The sequence below is a fragment of the Rhinolophus hipposideros genome (assembly GCF_964194185.1).
Source record: "Rhinolophus hipposideros genome assembly, chromosome: 25".
Lineage (NCBI taxonomy): Eukaryota > Metazoa > Chordata > Mammalia > Chiroptera > Rhinolophidae > Rhinolophus > Rhinolophus hipposideros.
Genome location: NC_138071.1, coordinates 27572294 through 27592755, shown reverse-complemented (window position 1 = coordinate 27592755; position 20462 = coordinate 27572294). Strand labels below are relative to the sequence as shown.

General features: G+C 40.0%; 1 protein-coding gene across 21 annotated transcripts in view; it reads left to right on the top strand.

Moving 5' to 3' along the window:
* KMT2C (lysine methyltransferase 2C) overlaps positions 1–20462 on the top strand; it is a 224940-nt gene that overhangs the window by 111868 nt on the left and 92610 nt on the right. For 16 of the 21 annotated variants that reach the window (XM_081038085.1, XM_081038079.1, XM_081038074.1 and 13 more), the window contains 6 exons: positions 4187–4358; positions 6206–6320; positions 16866–17035; positions 17486–17646; positions 18440–18553; positions 19461–19538. In XM_081038085.1, the coding sequence (XP_080894211.1) occupies positions 4187–4358; positions 6206–6320; positions 16866–17035; positions 17486–17646; positions 18440–18553; positions 19461–19538 (810 nt within the window). The remainder of the gene's footprint in view (positions 1–4186; positions 4359–6205; positions 6321–16865; positions 17036–17485; positions 17647–18439; positions 18554–19460; positions 19539–20462) is intronic. The other 5 variants (XM_081038077.1, XM_081038082.1, XM_081038076.1 and 2 more) reach the window with 2 other exon arrangements.

Genomic DNA, 20462 nt, shown 5'->3' with positions numbered 1-20462 from the left:
AATTCAGTCAGTTTCCTGACCTTTCTTTCTTACCTCCCTGCCTACTATGTGGGCCAGACCCTCTGGTCAGCAGGCATGATTGACTCCTCCTCCTAGAGATTCCTGTGCTCAGTAAGTCACCCAGCAGGGTCCTCCCGGGACTGGAAGCATCCACGATGGAGGTTACAAAGCCCTGCTGCTGGAGTCCTTCTTCAGTTGATGCATCTGACATCACTGGGACTTTGGTTGCTCTTTGTTTCTACCAGTGCTTTTATTCTTATGTGCTCCTAGACTTGCTTCAGCAGCAGTCTTACCTTCCAACCTGACCAAGTTTAAGGATCTCTGATAAGCCCCCTTGTCATCTAAGCTCAATGTTTTTGTCTTTTCCTCCATCTCTTCTCTTGTTATAGCTGTCACTTAGGAAGTGACCTTGTCCAAAGCTTCTCCTTCTATTTCTCCGCTCTTGTCTTGCTCCCCTACGTCATGGCGCCTCTGTGTTCTATGCCTGTGCTGGCACTGGCTGCTTTCGTACGTTCGTACTCAGACATTCACATTCGTGGCCCTTCCCCTGGGAGACAACATTGATGACCAGGAAAGAGCGTGTGATCTTTAGAGTGAAATTGACCTGGAACTCCTGTCCTCTCAAATTATCTTTAGCTTTAGTCTTTCACTCAGTCTCCGTTGCTTTTCCATCTGCTTAAAGATAACCCTCACTTAGTTGTGATTGCTTCAAACGGAATGTCTCTGTGGTGTGCAGATACACAGGGACATATGTGTACATATACTTATAATCTGACATGACACTTGCACAATCTAGTAATACCATCTTATGCATGACCTCCAAAAGGCTGTTTTAGTATTTCTGCATGTTATCTTCTCCCTGACTGGGGAAGTGGTTGGAACCAACTTCATTTCTTTATGTAGTACTTTTTTCTGCTAATTATTTTTACATAATGCATAGTAAATGTTTTTGGACCAAATGTGCCATGTCGATTTTTCTTTGCCTAATTTATTACCAATGATCCATGCTAATCAAACAACATGACAGTATTGGCATTAAGGAATTGCTGGAGACTCATGGAATGAAAAAGTAATCTCTGCTATAGTGATACACAGTTACCTTGTTGCAGAATGGGCTTTGCTGTAGGAAACAGTGTGGTAGAAATATGATGTGGCCAGTACAACTAATTTTAATATAGTCAGGGTAAAAATTTTTTGAAATTAATTTTAGCCCAGTATATACAAAGTATTAATATTTCAACATGTAATCAAAAAAACTTGCGATATTTGACATTTTTTTCCTAGTAAATCTTTGGAATGTGGGATGCATTTTCTGTGTACAGCATGTCTTGATTTGGACTCTTCATATTTCATCTGCTCAGTAGCCACATGTGGCGAGTAACTACCATGGCAACTTGAAGTGTCAGAGTAGCACACTCTAGAAAGTGTCACAGAAGCATTTTAGACAGTGTTCCTAGCCAGATACAGTAGCCAGATGAACTGAGTATCGGCTAACCAGAGTCCAGTATTTGTGCCAATTTCTATATGTTCTGATGGTAGGCAGAAAGCAAAGACTAGTTTTTAAATGTACGTAGCTTGAATGAGTAAATATTGGCACTCTCTTCTAGTATTGATAAAAATAATTTACCTTATGTCATTTCTATCAAATGTGAACCAATTTATGACATTTCCGTTTTTACATTAATGATTTATTTAAAATGCCTGTCAAAGAGCCATTTGAATGTGGTTTTAGATGCCAGGCATTTATTTAAAACATACATTTAGTAAGACTTGATTTGTATTCTCACTTGCCTGGCACAAAGTTGGGAAAGACGAGGTCCCTCCCTTTCAAGGGTTCACAGCATTGTGTTCTAATTAATTAGATAACAGTTTATTCTCAGCCCTGGGGAAAGGAATCGTCACCTAAGCAGGTCTTCAGGTGTGGTAACGTGGGGATACTCAGGGACTCTGTTTTAGCAGTTTTCAAGGTCCCTTTGGATGGGCTAGGGGCACAACACAGGATCAACAGTCCAAGCAGAAGGAACAGAGCAGATCAGAACACACCCGCCTTGAGCCGTGTGTTATGTTATGTGTGCAGCCAGGTGTTTGGTATGACCAGGAAGTAGTGAGTGGTTCTCAGATTCAGTTGGAAAAGAAGGTAACGGTTTGTTTCTTTGTCTCATCCTAGAAAGTTTTGATTTTGTTGTTGTTTTAGGTGAAAAAGGAAGTATTAATGAAGTTGTCATTTGAGTAGAGCACACCAGATTTGTTTTTGAAAAAATTGTTTTGGCTGTGTAGAAGGTGATTTAGGGAGGAGGCTAGAACCATCAGCAGCGCTGCCATTCTGAAGTCACAGCCATTAATTACCAAGGCCAGCGAGGACGCACTGACCGGTACACATAGTAGGAAGGGGGACATCCAGGAAGTTTACTCACAAGAGTTGGAGTCCGCTTGGAAGCGTTGGGTCAGAGAAGAGTGACAGTCAACAATGATACTAAAGTTTCTGCCTTTACCTGGTTGGTTGAGAAAAAAGGGAGAGGTTTAGGTTTTTAAAAAAAGTGTTTTATTTTAGAAGTGTCGAGTGAGTGTTTATAGCTTATCTGGCTATTGAGGTCCAGTGCGACCTGAAAGTAACTCTTCGGAGTTTCGAAAGACGTTTGGGGCTGGTGGTCTTCGATTTGGGAATCATGGTGGGTGGTGTTTTATGACATAGGAGTTGGTGTGATCACAAAGAGAAGCCATGGAAAATTAGAAAAGAGGGTACAGGAGGAAGTCCTAAGAGACCCCAGCCTTTAGAGGGAGTGCAGAGACACAAAAGCCAACACCGGAGAAGATGGAGGCAAGGGACACTTAAGGAGAAATCGGACAAAGCCAGGGGAAGCGAATTTTACTGGAGGCGTCTATAGGAATGTAAATGCCGCAAAGTGCCCACAAGGTGAGATCTAAAAAGTAACCCGTGGAGTTCATAGGTCACTGGTAGCCTTTTTCAAGTAGCTTCAGATGAATGGTGGGCGTGGAGCCACCAGGGGTGCAGCCTGCAGGCCAGGTACACCCAGGGGCCTCAAGCTATGAATGGTCTTGACCATTTTAAAGGGACTCCAAAGTAGAAAGGAAGAGTCTGTACACCAGAGATTTCTGTGGCCCACAAGGCCACTTTGCTGACTCTTGATAGAAGGACCAGGAATACATTCTTACTGTTTCCAGTTGCTTGACTGGGAAAGGAAGAAGGGAGAAAAGGGCTAATGTATAGTCAGAGGACTGACCAAACCTTCAAAAAACAAAAGAAAAACAATTCATGTAAACAATTTTAAAAGGCCCTAGGATGATGTCCTGATGACACCACTTAGCTGAGCCCGTGTTTCAGACCTAGGCATATTTCTGTGTATGATCAAGTGGGTATGACTTTAGAATGCGTTGTTTTCCTATCGTGTGATATGCATGTATTTAACTGTGTACTTGGCAAAGCGAGTTTAGTCGTGCAGTTGTTTTGTTTTAGTGTAAAAGAACTGTTAAAAGGTGCCACTACTTTTGATCCACATTTAGGAGATAGATGATGTCCGTAATTACATACATTTTAATAGAGATGAATATAGAATTAGTGTATGAAGTGTTGTGTTTGTATATGAATACGTAGCTTCCACCTTTTGTGTTCTCCCATGGACGATCTTATCCAGCATTAAAAACTGTATTTGATTGGAATAAAAATTAGTCTGTTTATGCTTAGGAAGCATCTTAATCTAATTGATATTAACATTTCTTAATTTTGTCTCTTACCTGATTTTGTTAATTTTAAAACATATTTAACATCCAAATAAAATGTTTCTTTTTACACTGCAAAGTGTCTCTCAGTTGATATTTTCCCATTTGGTTCTTTTCCGCAAGCGTATCTCGTGCATTAACTAGGCCCCCAGCATTGCCATTGGTATTAGATATAAAATTAAATAAGAACGGCTCTGGTCCAAAGTAGGCGCAGGCACAAATAATCGCAAAGCTACAGGATTAAATTTAATGTGATTACATTTAGATTAAATATATTACAGTGTTTTTATTGAAACCTTCCTCTGCTTGGATAGCACTTCAATGTGGATAACTTCAAGTGTCTGAAGCATGTCCCATGCAAATTCCCTTCACGTGATTTTTAAACTGTCAAGTCAGAAAAGTATTCAATTCTTATGCAACCGTTTCATTGTTTCACTGTTAATTGTAGCAAAGGAAGATGCAAACTGTGCCGTGTGCGACAGTCCCGGAGATCTGTTAGATCAGTTCTTTTGCGCTACTTGTGGTCAGCACTACCACGGAATGTGCCTGGACATAGCGGTCACTCCATTAAAACGTGCGGGGTGGCAATGTCCCGAGTGCAAAGTGTGCCAGAACTGCAAGTAAGTCTCCGTTTCAACTCCCAGGTGTGTATCGAGCTTGAGAGAGACCCTGCTGTGAGGTGCGGAAGGTTTGTGCAATGTGACAAAGCTTGTTCCTCGTGCCCTCCAACTTCATCACGTCCTCGTCCTCACTTAACTAAACTAAACGCTAATGCTAGGCGGGGATTAACACTTACGTTACTCTGAGACGAATCGAAACAAAAGCTAACTTGAAGAATTTAAATTCCTCTGGTTGCCGATAAAGCTAATTTAAATTTGCGAACAGTTTTTAAATGAATGATATTAATAATTTAAAATAAATGAGCAGTAGGAAAATAAAGCCGCTCTTTTTGAGGAAGATTGGGGAGCTGGAATACGAAAATAAACCTCAAAGTACGGAAGGTGGTCATTAGAGTGAGCCATTTTCCATTTCAGGAAGAGCAATTTATACTAAGATTACTGTTTTAAAAAAAAATCTACTTATCTGAAAGACAGTTACCTTCAGAAATCCGAGTCACCATACTGAAATACAGTGTCGTATGGCATTTAAACATTTACAGTGGGGTTGTGTCTTTTCCTGTTGGTTGTATTTCATCCTTTCATCATTTCTCCAATCTCTTCTGTGATTTTTTTTTTTCCCTCATGCTACTAATTAGCATGCTAATTTGGGCATGGTACCCACATCTTGCACAGTCTTCAAATTATTTACAAGCCGAGGACTTTTGTAACCAGGAGAAATGATGCCCACCACTGTCAGAATCAATCTGTTTTATTCATAATTTAATTTGATAACAATAAAAATCAATATCTTTGAATTATGTGGAATAAGTAGGACCATGTGCTTTTATATTTTGGTCAAAATGAAAGACTATATCAGTAAACATTTATTTGGTACCTTGTATCTGTGCCTAGTTTCTTGGGAGAGAATAAGAGAACTTGAAGAAAGAGTGCTTTTCCTCCAAGATCTTTCTATGTAAAGAGATAAAGTATGCAATTTTACATGTAGAATTTGTTAGCCAAATGAGAAATAACCAGAGGCCAACTAACCCATCTTCCTTTTTACTTCTATTTACCCCTAGGTTTTGAGTCAGCGGCTCCTCTCTCAGCTCTTCTTCTTGCATTCCCCAGTTGTTCTCTTCCCCTCCTCTTGAGTTAAATTCTTAGTATCTGAGAGTAATTAATAACCAAGAATCAAGGCAGAGATTTTTTTGAGTCCAGTTCTTAATAATAATGAGAAGATTATTATTCTTATGTCTATTTATTTAGCACTTAGTGCTTAATGAATATTCTAAGCTCTTCAACCAGAATTATATTTAATTCTCACAGTAATCTTTGGTTATTCATGTTATATCTGAAACTAAAAGAACTCAGGTCTAAGTTATTCTGGAGTCACACAGCTAGAAAAACAGCAGTCTGAACACAAAGATAGGTCTGATGCCAAATTTGATCCTCTTATTATTACATGACAGTGTCTTTCCAGTTCACTGTGTCATGGTTAGTTCTTTTCCACCAGCACCCGGTCAGTTATAGCCCGTTCTCCAAGAAAGATGGGTATGAGATGTTCAGAAAGGCAGCAGCGTCAGTCAGCCATCTTGCCATAACCCCTCCTTCTTTGCAGGAATCCCAAAATGACTAACGCAGGTTCACCCTAGGAGAGCATTGAATAAGAAAAACCCTTTAGGGACCTTGGGCAGATGTCTGTCACGTCCTCCAGGGGGTTACCTTTGTCATTATCTGTGCGCAGACAAAACAGACGCTGAATTACGTATGAACTGGGCAATTCCCAGGATTGATTCTTTTAGATGATTACTTATGTTACAAACATAAGTTTAAAGATCAGGCATCATTAATGCTATCTTATTTTTTAGACAATCGGGAGAAGATAGCAAGATGCTAGTGTGTGATACGTGTGACAAAGGGTATCATACTTTTTGTCTTCAACCAGTTATGAAATCAGTACCAACCAATGGCTGGAAATGCAAAGTAAGTTGTTTATTTTTTTAAGAACAATATCAGCATCTATGTTTTTTTATATAGAGCAGACAAATCGGATACCTATTTAAATCTATAAATTGCTATCAACTTATAAAACAGCTTTATTGACGTATAATATACAATAAACTGTACATATTTAAACTCTATAATTTGACACATGTATGTCCTCCTGAAGCCACCGTCAGCTTCAAGGTAAAGAATGTATTCATCACCCCTAAAAGTTCCCTGGTGCCCTGTGAGTGCCTCCAACTGTCCACTCGCCACCAGCCTTCCTGTCTCCCTGCCAATCTGCTTTCTCACACCATAGATCAGTTTGCATTTTCCAGAATTTTATATAGATGACTAGATGACATCATATATACTTTTTTTCCTTTTTTTTTTTTTGGTCTGACTTTTAAACTCAACATAATTTGAGATTCACCCATGTTGTTGCTGAGCAGTTGAGCAGTGGAGACACCATAGTTTGCTCGACTTGGTGACCATTTATTTGGGTTGTGTACAATTTTAAGCTGTTACAAAAATGCTGCTATGAATCTGTTAACTAACGTGCATGGTGCTTCATGGCTTAGAAATTGTTTTTAAATGATTTATCTTTAATCTTCCCAGAATCTCTGAACTGGGTATTATCCCCACATGAGGATACTGAAACAGAGATCGATTTTTAATCCATTAATTTAAAATCCAGAGATAGAATACATTACGTTTTGATAAATTGGCCGTTTGGTGATTTTACTGTGATTTTTGTATGAATATATATTTATGTATACACTTGTGTTAAATATTGGGAATCGTATAATATGTGTATATGTGTATTTGTATATGTGTGTGTATATATATACAGTACCTCCCCTGGTAGTTTTAGTAAGTTAGATATTTATGTTTTAGATGCTATTTAAAGTTTCGCTTGGGTTTTGAGAGTTACACAAGATATATCGACATTTTCCCATTTCTTTTTCATTGCTTAGGGAATCAATATGCTTGATGGTACCTAGTACATATCATTGATTGTACCTAGTACATATCATCGATTGTCCATATCACATCAACTCAGATAATTTCCAGTCAACATCATCAGTCTTTCTGCTTGGTGGGACACTTTTGTGATGTATTTGACATTAGTTTTCATTTTTCCGGGATATTCTTTTCGTCAATGATGCTCCCTTCTTCCATCTGTTTTAGTATTTGCATCTTTAGGACTCTGAGGTGTTCATGCTGGTCTCTTTAAGCTTCCTGAGGTTCTGTCTTCTGTGTCTCTAAACCCTGTAGGTTGGCTGACAACTCTACTTATGGGCAGGGTTATAATAGTATAGTACCAGGTAATTACCCAATTTTAGAATTATTTGTCCCTGGAAGCACAAAATATTTAAATTCTTAAAGTGAAAGTAGAAGGTAGGAATAATTTGTTTACTACTAATTCTCAACTGACTGAATAAAACTTTTTTTTTTGTTTAGAAGATATTTATAAAAAATATTTACTGTGACCTTTCGCTAGATGTTCTTTAAGCTGAATCAGTCATAAAGTAGCTCATGTGCTTGCCTCCTTTGAAATCTATATGGGTAAATGAACACATTCTAGATTAAGAGATGGTGGAGACCAGTCTAGTAGTTGAGTAAATTGTCCAAGTTTACTGATTGGTAGAAATAGAATAGGAACTGAAACTCAGGTTTCCTGTCGTATTATGTAATGTTTTATCCAATATACCAGAGGTGCCAAAAAAGTGTATACAACTGGACACTTTGGTCATCGTTGCTTAAGCAGTAGTTCTCTGTAATCAGAAGTGTCTGGATGCTGATGGGAACCACTTTGAGCATCTCTTGTCATTGCAGAAGTCAAATGTGACTTGTATTCATCCTTTGTTATGGGTATATATTGAGTATTACAATTTTAATAGTTTTCCTTTCTTAAAATGTGCATACATTTTTTTGGCACCCTCTGTATTATCCTGTCTCCCTGTGCGGTCATACTCTATTTAGTAACAGGGCTTTTCTCCCTACATTAATTAAAAAATGTTTCTTCATCTAATTTTTATTTTGTATTGGGCCGTAGATCATAATAAACTGAAGACTCTGTCTAGGTCCATAGACCATCTTTACCCTCACCCCCACAGTGAAGCTTTTTAAAAATTATAATCTTAAATTTTATAGAATCTTAATTTTATGAAGCTAGGCAAAAACTTCTTTTATCTACAGTAATTGCGCTAACTTTAAAAAATAAAATTAAATAGAATTTATAAAGTAAATATTAATTTAAACAAACAGTTTCGTCTTGAAATTAAATTGCCAAGACTGGGTTTATTAATAGGAAGATACTTTTTTCAGGTCCAATTCAGTGCCTTAGCCTTTTCTTTGGCTTTAGTAATGCTGATACAGAGAATGCCTTCTGCATAAGCATTTGTATAAAAATAGTGATAATGCCAGGACGGAGCTGACTAGCTCAGAGTAAGCAGACCTCAAAACGCTGGCCAGCAGCAGGCCTTGAGCAGTAGACGGAATGAAGTGCCGGGCAGTAGCTGGACAGCTTTTGGTTTCCCGGCCAGCATTGCAGCACAAATGAAAAGCGTAATAAATGGGGCACCAATGCAATGATTGAACAGAAGTTCCTCGTGGGTGCCGGGTGTGAGCTGCAGGCGCAGTGCTGTCAGGTCCTGTGTGTGGAGGCCGCCTCTTGCTTCCTCTGTGCACCTCCTGCTGGGGGCTGCCCGCCCGCCGGCTCACGCTTTGCACCAGGAGTTGACGACCTGAAATCCTGGTCTGTCTGCCTGCGTCTTTGCAGCAGTGGGGGCTAGCCTAACGAGAAACACAAGTGCTCACTGCGGGTGTGAAAATCTGCACGGCGGTACCCTGGCGGGCCAGTTTAATTTCACATGATTTTAGGTTAGCATTTCCGTAAGAAATGTGGCCCTCCCGGATTACATCTGGCCTTGAACCTCCTGCCGTTCTCCCGCCACAGGCACAGAAACACACCCCTGGTCCCTCTGCCCCCCGGTTTCGTCCCCGCCGGCGGGGCGGCCTTCTGGAGGGGTGGGGTGACCTGGGCGGGCAGAGGTGGTGCCCGCGCCCGAGGGAGGCTGGGCGGCAGGGCCCAGGTGGGAGGCTCCTCCCGCAGGGGGCTCTCGGGCTCCGCTTCTGGGGGCGGGACAGGCGTGGCGGCCTGAGGGCGGGAGCGCTGGGGCGGGGCGGCCGCCGGGAGGGGGCGGGGAAGGGGTGGGGCAGAGGGCGGGGATGGGGTACGGGAGGGGGACGGGGCGGGATGGGGGGGCGGGAGGGGGAGGGACGGGATGGGGTGCGGGGGGAGGGGCGGGATGGGGGGCGGGAGGGGGAGGGGCGGAGATGGGATCCGGGAGGGGGAGGGGCGGGGATGGGGTGCGGAAGGGGGCGGGGATGGGGTCCGGGAGGGGGGAGGGGCGGGCCTGGGGTGCGGAAGGGGGCGGGGATGGGGTCCGGGAGGGGGAGGGGAAGGGGCGGGGCAGGGGGCGGGGCTGGGGTCCGGGAGGGGCAGGGCGGGGGAGGGACGCCGAGGCCGCGCGGCACCTGCCCGCCGCCCCCGCCCTCGCCCCAGGTGAGGGTCGGCCCCTGGAAACGGCGCCTCACCTGGTGGGAGGGCGGGGGCGGCGGCTTCCGCGGCCCGGGGGTGGGGCGGGGAGCGGAGGGGTCTCGGCTGGGAGCCCTCAGGTGCGGCCGCCGGGAGGCGGGGCCCAGGTCCGAGCGGCGCGCCCGGCGACCTGGCCCCGCGCCCGGCGACCTGGCCCGGCTCCTCCGGGGGAACCTGCCGCCGGACGGGTGTGTATGTTCCCGCCGCTCCTTGCCTCCGTCCTTCTCTGAGCTGGGACCGGAATCTGTAACTCGCTCTCTTTTCAAGGAAAAATGATACTTAAGACTAGAAATTGACCTTTGATTCTCCTTTTGGCTGCCCCAAAATCTGTTGTATTTTTACCTGTATCTGTGTACGTTTGACCTAATAACTTTATCTTCCTTAAATTGTGCTTACGTACGTTGAAACAGAGATTAAGCTGTGTAGTTTTCTGTTTTGTGAATGTTTTGATACTTGAAATAGTGCCTTTTTAAGGTGAAGTATTTGTGTTTTTAATTTCGTTTTGCTAGATAAAGTATTTATTTTTGACGACTTAATTCAACAGCGTGCAAGGGTGTAGGTAAAACTGACGACTATAATTTTCATGTCAATTTTCTCCCTATAGTTTGCTTTTTAATTTTGTTTAAGCAAAACTGTTATTTCTGTGGCTGTTCTTAGCAAGTAGATCAGGCCAGTGCTGATACTATATTGTCTTTAGCCTGCATTCCGCTTGTTTTTTGTCTCTACCAGATATTTTGCTTTGCCTGACAATATGGCCACATGGGGTTTTAATTTACCACTTAAATGTGATCTTTTCACATCTTTTTTATTTTGGATTCTTCTTTGTAATTTTAAATGTATCTTTTGAAAGTTTTAATACCATTAACTATTTAATGGTTGCAATTGGAATGCTTGGCTATTTTAAAACAAACTTTTGTTTTCCTGTTTTTCTGTTCCATTTATTTCCTGCAGTGATTTGCAACTTAGAATCTTGTTAAGTTACAAATGTTCAAAGTACAATTTTTTCTCTCTCACTTTTCACTGAACATGTAGAAATGAGAAATTTTTCTTTTCCTTTCTCCTTTGTCTTGTTTAAATTAACCCAGCAAACCTTGTCACTTTTTCTTTGGAAAAAAAAAATTTCCTCTATAAATTTCGATCTTATTTCACCCCCGATCTTTTGGCATCTTGGTTTACTCCTCTAAAAAAGAATTTTATTTGGAGAGCAGAGAGGACCAGATGGAAATATGTGGGTAATGAGGTTGTGTGTACCAGGTACAAATTGCTAATTTTCAAATTGAGATGCAAGTAATTATTAGTTAAAAAAAAAAAAGAATTGTTAAGTTTTCTGATACCCTGCATATCTGCAAGACTTCACACTACCAGGAGAACTCTGGTATCGTTTTCTGTTACAACTTGTTCATTTTTATACTCTGGAAATGTTTTTTTCCTCCAGAGTTTTTCCAGCTTATGACAGTTTACCTAGTTATAATCCTTTTTTTCTGCTTAAAAGCTTTGGGGTCTTTATTTCTCATCAGTTCTTTGGATGTGTTCCAGGATGTATCTGTTGTACACTACTTAGTGTTCTCTGAAACACACAACACCATCTATCTCCAGTCGGGCCCATGGAAGGGTCTAGAGAAGTGCTGGTTAACTTGGCCTTTCTTAAAAAAAAAAAGAAAGAAAAAGATTTCTTTACCTTTTCTTTAATAATCTTTAGTACCATCTAGATTATTTTGTTGCCTGCTCTTAATTAACTTCTTTGTCATGTTTTTCATTGTCTTGGACAATGTCTTCAGAATTCCAGGTTTATTTCTTCAGGTTGTTCTCAGACTTCCTTTGTCCTACTCACTAATTTGCTCTCAATCGTAGTCTGCTATTCTTTGTCACAGTGATAGAATCATTTATAATGCTGCTGAGAATATGACTGGGTGGGGTGTGTGTGTGTGTTTAATTCTGTTCTTTGGAGGTTGGTATTAGATGTGGATAAAAGATTAGGTTTTCCAGTTACAGAGTACAGGATCTTGGGCAGTAATTGGACTTCCCTAAGCCAGTTTGCCTCTTGTAGACAATGTTACTAATATTCAGCTCACCAGGGTGTTGGATTTAGTGAGAGGATGCCCAGTGTAATGCCTGGAGTTAAGGTCTCAGAGGAAAGCTTATCCTCTCAGCAGTTTGTAAAAGGATTTTCCTCTACTATTAAGTTGTTTCCTAGATCTACAGTCTTTAGTCAGAACTTGCTTATGTGTTTAGCACCAGAGGGCCTCATGGGTGTCCCACACTGGTGGCCCCTGCAGAGAAGGGCCTCCACAGGGGTGTCATTCCTGGAGGCTTCTCCCAGCAAGGGTGTGGCCCCCAGGACCCTCGTAGACTACCCAGTGTCAGGGACGTTTCTTTGCCCTGTTTCTCTCTCAAGGACGCTTGTGGGTCAGTATGTTATGCATTTTAAAAAAGCTTTTATTTGGAAATAATTTCAAACATTAAAAGTTGGAAAAATAAAAATAATACGTATATGCCATTACCTAGATTCACTTATTGTTAGGATTTTAGTGTCATTGTGCAAGCCCTGTCTTCTCACTCCCTTCTCCCTCCCCCACCTTCCATGAATGTTTTTGCCCTGAACTCTTTGAGGGAAAGTTACATCCACTGCGCCCCCCTTTACCCCTAAATACTTGTGTGTATTTCCTAATCATGGGGATATTCTTACAAAATCACAGCATGGTTACGAACTTCATACGTTTACATTAATAATAATATTTTCGTCTAATGTACCACCCATATGTCAGTTTTTGTTACTTGATCTCACGTCATTTATAGCATTTTCTCCTTTTGCACCCGGGAGCTGCTCTAGGGTTAGATACTCTGTTTACTTGTCATGTCTCTTGTGACTCCTTTAATCTGGAAAACTTTTCCTAATCTCTTCTTTGTCTTTTTGTTTGTGACATCTTTGGAGAATACAGAGTTTCTCCCCCACATACCTGTTTGCTTTTTTCTCTTCCCCAAATAGAACTTGCCTCACTTTGCTGTTCCCTTGTGATTACACAGACTTCTGCATTCTTGGCCAGGATACTGGGCCAGTGATGACACGTCCTTCTCGGGGATCACAGCTGGACACACTTGATGCCCCTCTCCTCATAAGTCATGTTAATTCTGATAATCCTCTCGAGCTGCTGTCCCATTTCTCCACGCTCCTTTCTCTCCCTTGTATCTAGTAGAGCAGTGTGTGAACAGGCACTTGAAGACCATGTGAATATGTACCTCGCTCCTGAAAATTTCCTCCAAGACGTTAGGACCCCTTGCCTAATGCAGGTTTTCTTGCTGGTTATGACACGAGGCTTTAACTCGTTGCTGCAGCTAATTCGTTTTGAGCGCAGTTTGTCCCCTGTTCCCCTTTGGTTACCTCTTCCAGCTGGCTCCTATGTCCTGGTGACAGGCCCTCCCCGTTTATTTGAGCACCTCATTACATTTTGGCTAACAGGATGTCCCAAGCCCGTCTTGCCTCAGCCCTGGCTGGAATCAGTCCTCTTTTCCATATGCAGGCCCGGTTCCTTTAGTGGAGAACGGGCTCTGGGTGTGCTCATTGCTAAGGGGGTTGGGGGCGATTGGGGGGGGCCTGGCGGTAGTGGTTGTGGGGCGTGGGGGGGTGTTGTCTTCATTTCCCTTTCAGCACATGGCGCAGGAAATACGTGAATGTATATACACTTATACGTACACGTGTACAAATACACATGTACACACATATACTCACACATACATAATTTATAAGTGATGAATTTACACCAGCACCTCCCAATTCTGATTCCTCTGCCTTCTTCCATTCTGGCGTATCCGTTCTGTACACGTATCCTGGGTCCCGACAGCACCAACACATATACTCAGTTGCTCCATCCAGTAAACAAACCTACCTCAGTTTGCTCTCGGTAATAGATTTTATTTCCCTTTCTTATTGACTCAATTTTTAAAAATATATAGGATATTAAATGTTTTCAAAATTCAACGTTATATAAAAAGTTCTACTCAGAATTGTCGATTCCCCTGTATGACTACTACCCATTGGCTCTTTTAGGTAACTAACTTGCTTTCTGGTTGGTTTTTCTCTATTTTTTTGTAGTGATAAGCAGATATATTATTTTCCCTTTCCTAGTCTGAAGGTAGCATGTATGCTCTTTTGTATGTTGCTTTGATTTCACTTGAAAAATCTGGAAGTCACTTTGTATCAGTTCATATCTCCCTCCCTCTCTCAGCTGGTAAATTGTGTATTTGTACCATAGTTTATTCATTCAAACAATGTCCTATGCTTAGTTTCCAGAGATTTAAGTTACAAATGATTCTGTAGTCAACAACTTTGTGCATAGGAATTTTTGAATTGTTGAGAGGGACTCTAGGATGAATTCCTGCAAGTGAGATGACTGGGCTCCAGGATAAAGGCATATGTTGTTTTGTTGTCAGGTTGCCTCCTGGGGCTCCTGGCAGTTCACATTGCCACCAGCAGTGTCTGAGAGAACGGCTTTTCCTACATCTTTGCCAACAGATTGTCATGGTCAGCTTTTGAAGTTTTACTATTTTATAGTGAAAAATGGCATCTCAATGTAGTTTAATTTTCTTTTCTCTTTTGAATGAAGTTGGTCAGCTTTCATATGTTTAAGGGTAATTTTGATATTTTTGGGAGTTGCCTGCTTCATGTTACTGAAGATTTTGATTTTCTTTTTACCCCCTCAAGAGTTTCTTTTTACCCCCTTTAAGAGTTCTTTATATATTGGGGATATAAGGCCTTTCTCTGTGTCATATGATGCACATATTTTCTTCCCGTTAGTCATTTCTCCATTTTGACTTTGCTTGTGTTATTTTTTTGCCACACAAAAGTTTATTTTTATGTAGCCAGATTTATTAATCATCCGTTGCTTCTGGAATTTTGAGTTAAAATTATCCTTTTGCTACATTGAGATTATAGAAGAGTTCATATTTTCTTCTAGCTTTTGCATCATTTTATTTTTCTGGTCCATTTGGAATTGATTCTTGGGTATATGGTGTCACGTATCTTTTTCTAGTTGACTGTCCAGTTGTCCACAAACCTTTCAGTAAAAAGAGATTCTAATTCTACACTGGAGTTTTCTATTTGGTTGGGTTTGTTTCTGGAATTTCTTGTCTGTTCCATTGATCTGTATTTATGAGCCAGCACCACGCCACTTTCGTCACAGAGGCTCTGCACTGTCTGGTTCTGTTGGTCCCACCGCAGAGAGCCTTTTCATTGCACATTTTCCCTAGCTGTTCTTGTATGTGTGTGTGTTGCCATGTGAACCCGCATGTCAGCTTACCTAACTGCATGGAAAACCTCACTGGAATTTTTTTGGGGATCTCTTTAAATTTATTCATTGATTTAGGGGAAAATGGCATCTTGATGAGGAGATGCCCAGAGAACAAGACATGCCCTTGAATTTGTTTATGTCTACTTTAATGTTTTCCAGGATGTTTGTAATTTCCTCTGTGTAGGTTTCAGACATTTCTTAAGCTCATTCTTAAATATTTTATCTATTTTGTTGCTGTCATTATATTTTTTAACTGGTTATTACTTGTCTATGAGCATTCTATTGACTTTTCATTGCGTATTTTATGTCTTGCTACTTTGTTAAAATTATATTACTGAATTTATGAACAGTTCTGTAGGATTTTCCAAGTATACTATCTTGTCATCTACAGATACAGTTTTGTTCTTTTCTCCTTCTTCTGCCTCTGTTCTCATTTGTTTCAATGTTTGCATTGCCGCAGAGCCTTGTGAAGTAGTAGTGGAGATAGGAAATATCCTTGCTTTCTTCTTGCCCTCAGTGGGAATGTCTTTAGGCTTCCACAGTTAAATAAAATTTTGCCTTTAGAATTGAGGTATGGATGTTTATAGCACATTAAGGAAATACCCACTCATTTTTATTTTTTCGAGGTTTTTTAAATTAGTAATGGGCTTTTGATTCTTTTTCCCAAAGGCCTTTTCTGCACATTTTGAAATTATTTATTCTCAGACCTAAGAATATGTTAAATTGTATTAATAGATTTTCTAATATTTAACCATCCTTGTATTTCTTGTATGAACTCCACTTGGACGTGGTTTATTATTTTCGTAATTTCCTATCAGAGTGTATTTGCTAATGTTTTATTCAGGATTTTTGCGTCAATGTTTTAGTGCATTTGTTTTAAATCTGTAAGACTTGAGCAGATCTACAGTTCATGCTAGTTTCTCTTTTTCAGTCAGCAAATCTTTCATGTCAGCCCAGTAGCTCAGAAGGATAGTTCCATTTGTTGCTATTTTAGTTTGGAAAGTTGGGGTGGGTAATGAGAGCCCCATAATTTATCAACGTTGTGTCCGGGAACTTAAGGCAGCCTAGCTCACAGGTGCAGAGAGGGTTTTGGCTGGCCTCTGGCAGGCCTTGAACTTCATAAACAGCTCTGCTTGATAAGGACACTGACATGCTCCACTATGAAAATACCAGAAGCCGTGATTGGATTTTGATGTAGAGTGAGTATTTCAGTCATTTGGAGTGGGTCATGAATTCTTAGTTTTAGTTTCTAAGCTACCCATAAGTGAATGGAAAACCCTAGCAGCACCATTATGCTTTCTGCAGTAGGGGGTTGAGGAGACATGTTCCACGTGAGCTGCGTCTGGATTCTGGAATATGTTTCTTTTCGGAAGCTTGAGTTGCTATATTCTTGGTTTCCTTCCCTCCCTGTTTATATTTTCTTGGATGTCTCTATCCCATTTACATTTTCCCGGAGGTTTCAGTGCAAATTGAGTGATGTCTTGTTAGATGTTCAGAACAAACGTTTTCAAAAGCGTATCCCTAAATTAGTGTCGTGAAAATTAAAGCTTAACGTATAATCTACAAATGTTTCATTGATTTCAAAACAGTTTACATCAGAACTGCAATACAAATGCATAACAAACTGGTCTTCTTTTCATTTTTCTTGGTGTTTAGAATTGCAGAATATGTGTAGAGTGTGGGACACGATCTAGTTCTCAGTGGCACCACAACTGCCTGGTATGTGACAGTTGTTACCAACAGCAGGATAACTTATGTCCTTTCTGTGGCAAGTGCTACCATCCAGAATTGCAGAAAGACATGCTTCATTGTAATATGTGCAAAAGGTAAGAACACAGAGTTAGTTATTCCATGTAAGTGTTTTGTCAGTTCTTCTGTCTTATCTTTAGCTCTACCATATAACTTTGAGCTCGAACCTTTTATCGTTCCAGTAATCCTTTTAGTACTAAGTGATGTTACAGATGGAATTAAATTACATTTTCATGAATCTGAAAGGCATAAGGAAGTGAATGGGCAAAAGATAAGACAAGACCAGAAATGAGCCTGAAGAGGGAAAATTAAAGAAGAAATAGTTTAAAGCTATGTCAGCACTTCTAATGATATCAGAAACGCCAGTTCGTTATTTGGACCTTCACCAGTTGCTAACCCCTATAACCTCTCTTTTGTCATTCTCAGCCCTTCCTATGTCAGTTTTGCAGCAATTGCTTCTCTTTTCCCCATGTTATTAACTTGACTTTAAATTAGAAACTTTTATTTAAATATATTTATTACTGCAGATGGGTTCATTTAGAATGTGACAAACCAATGGATCATGAACTGGATTCTCAGTTCAAAGAAGAGTATATCTGCATGTATTGTAAACACTTAGCAGCCGAGATGCTGGATCCATTACAGCAAGGTGATGAAGTGGAAATGGCTGTGTCTGAAGTCACTACAGGTAAGCTTGAGGATTTCACCAATATATTATCTTAGTAATAACGAAGGACTTTTGTGTATCAGATCCCATCTTATTAATTTCTCAACCTTTAAATATACCTGCGATCATGGTCATCTCTGAATCTGATGGCTGACATCTACTCTAGTTTCTTCACAACCATTCTCCTGCTATTTGAATTCCAGAACTGGTGTGCTTTACTCCAGTTGTGTTCTTGGAGCCAGCAGTGGAAGTTCCTCAGTGTTTGGCAATATGACCTAGTTTTGCACTTCAAAATCAGGGTTAGTTCACTTCAAACAAGTTTTAGTTTTCTAATGTCCTTCTCAAATGTTAATTCTCACCTCTTGTGAGAAGTTTTGCTCAGGTATTTTTAGTAGTGCACTGTTGGTTACAGACATGCTAGTAAGATTCTTAAATGGTAAAGAAAATAAACCTTCTTACTACACTGTTTTTCATTTCATCATTATGAATGGCAACTTTTCGAAAAGTCCCTATATTATCGTCTGCAGGGGGTTTAAGAAAGGCACATCTTAATTACTAATACATTGATTCCAGATGCCATCATTATACAGTTGTGGAATATAAGAAAATGCCAATTACTTTTTAATTCATTATGCTTTCCATGTTTTTAAAAATGTAAATGTATATTGGGTTCAAAATAGAAAAATGCAAAGAAGAATTTATAGCATTTTGGGTGATAATTTACTCTCACTATTGCAAAGTAATAATTGTTGATCTAGTTAGCAAAAACAGAAAAACTCATTCTGGGCTAAAGAATAAATACATTTTTGTTAAGATTATCCCGATGAAATGGAAGTGGAAGGACCTGAAGACCATGTGGTATTTCTGGAGCCGTCAGTTAATAAAGATGTCGGTGGTCAGGAGTCTGCCCCTGGAATTGTTCCAGATGGTAAGAATGTTTGTGATGATGGATATATGGATAGTCTATTTTCTGAAGAAAATGTGTACGTCCAGTGAGTATGTGAATGTTTGCTAAAATGTTAGTATCCTAAATAAAAATTAGCCTAGATATATGTATAGTTAGGAAATTGTTTAGGGAGGAGCTTTTAGTAAAATAACCTTAGAAATTAATAGGGGAAAGGGCATGTGTATATTTGCAGTTCAGCTGTAATCTAGATTTAATCATAAATATATGCTTTGTTTAGAGATCAAGTGATTTTCATTGAAAAGCAATATGTTATTTTCTCTAGTTATACTTGTAATTACTAACTAGAGCTATTTGCTGATTATGAGATGTTTCATGCTGAGATAATGAAAAATTTATTTTAGATTGTTTCAGCAGTCCCATTGAGGGTTATTTCCGTTATTTCAATGATGTTTCAATTAAGCTTTTTGCACTACTAATAGTAGCTGAGGATCTGAACTTAAGGAGAGACCAAGTTGGGGAAAAACTACTTATTAACTTTAATCGTGGGCTCCTCTGACAGTCTGTAGGATTTTATGTGATACTGTATGTTTTATAGATTCAGCATATACATAAAAAGTCTCAGATTGTTTGAGATTACATTTATATTTACCAAATCGTTAAAAGGTATACTTCAAAAATATGTAAAGTGAAGAAAAATAAGACAAAGCTATCTATAATAATAAATCTTATAGTGCATAATCAGATTCCTAATTTTATTTTCATACCCATCTTCATATCCTACTTACTAATCAATAGCATGAATGTATTGTGCTTATATTGGAAATTGGCATTTGGCAGTAGGATAAAACTCTTACTCCAATTACTGTTGAGAGAACAGTTAGAGAAATTGGACTCCTTGCTAGAGATCCCATAAGTGTGTTCTTCACAGCAGTTCAGACCCTCACTGGAGAACAGAAGGGGAGTGATCCTCCAGAAAGGCTTGACACGCAGGGCCTCCTCGTTGCTGGTAAGCGACACGTTCCCGCTGTCTGATTTGACTGAGTTATGGCATGACGCCTTTATGGTTTCTATGCAAATGGACTCATGGTCTATTGACTTTTCACGTTAGTTATCCCAAAGAATTGTTTGTTGTGGCTGTATACACATTACACGATATAGTAATGAAATCTCTTCGTTAGGGGATCCTTTTCTTGTAAAGAATTGGCAATGGAATTCTGAAGAAGGTTACATTCTCTAAAAGAGTTGCTAAATCCAATGTCCGTTATTTAGGCGAGTTAAAATCATTATATCAGATTAGTAGCTGACCGTATTGAACCCCACGTGTACATTTTCCCCCTAATAGTTCCTGCCTGGCATGGAACAGAAAGAACACACTCGTCGTCTGTATGTGTATTGCACGTGCTCCACTTAGCCAGGGAGACTCCCGGTCATGGGTCCTATCAGCACGTGATTTAGTTCATGTACTAGGGTACGTTTTTTCACCTGAGTCACTCAAATGAAGGTACTTTTGGTTTTAAACCCGTCAGTGTTCACTCTTCATGTGTTTTAATTTTTCTCTTTTAAAAACCTATTTTTATTTTTTTATATTAAGTATTTTTTGAAACATTTCATTGTTTCAAAATTAGGTGAGTTATTTGATGTTTTTTTTCTTTATCCTCGACTGGACTTTCTCAATAAAGTAAGAACGAGAAGCAAGATTTTGATCCCAGAATGTAGATAAATTTCTCACTATGGTAAATAGTAAATGGGGAACTTAGTGTTTCTGTTAATGTAACTTAGAAATTGCCTTGATGGTGTTTGAAATAAGTGCTTTTTATTTTCAGTGGTCTTACTTTATAGAGCCGCTTAGGGCTCATGTCAATTGGAGCTCTAACTTGACTCTTCAGTAAGATTGGGTTAAAGGTCTCACACACTAGTACCCTGATTTAAA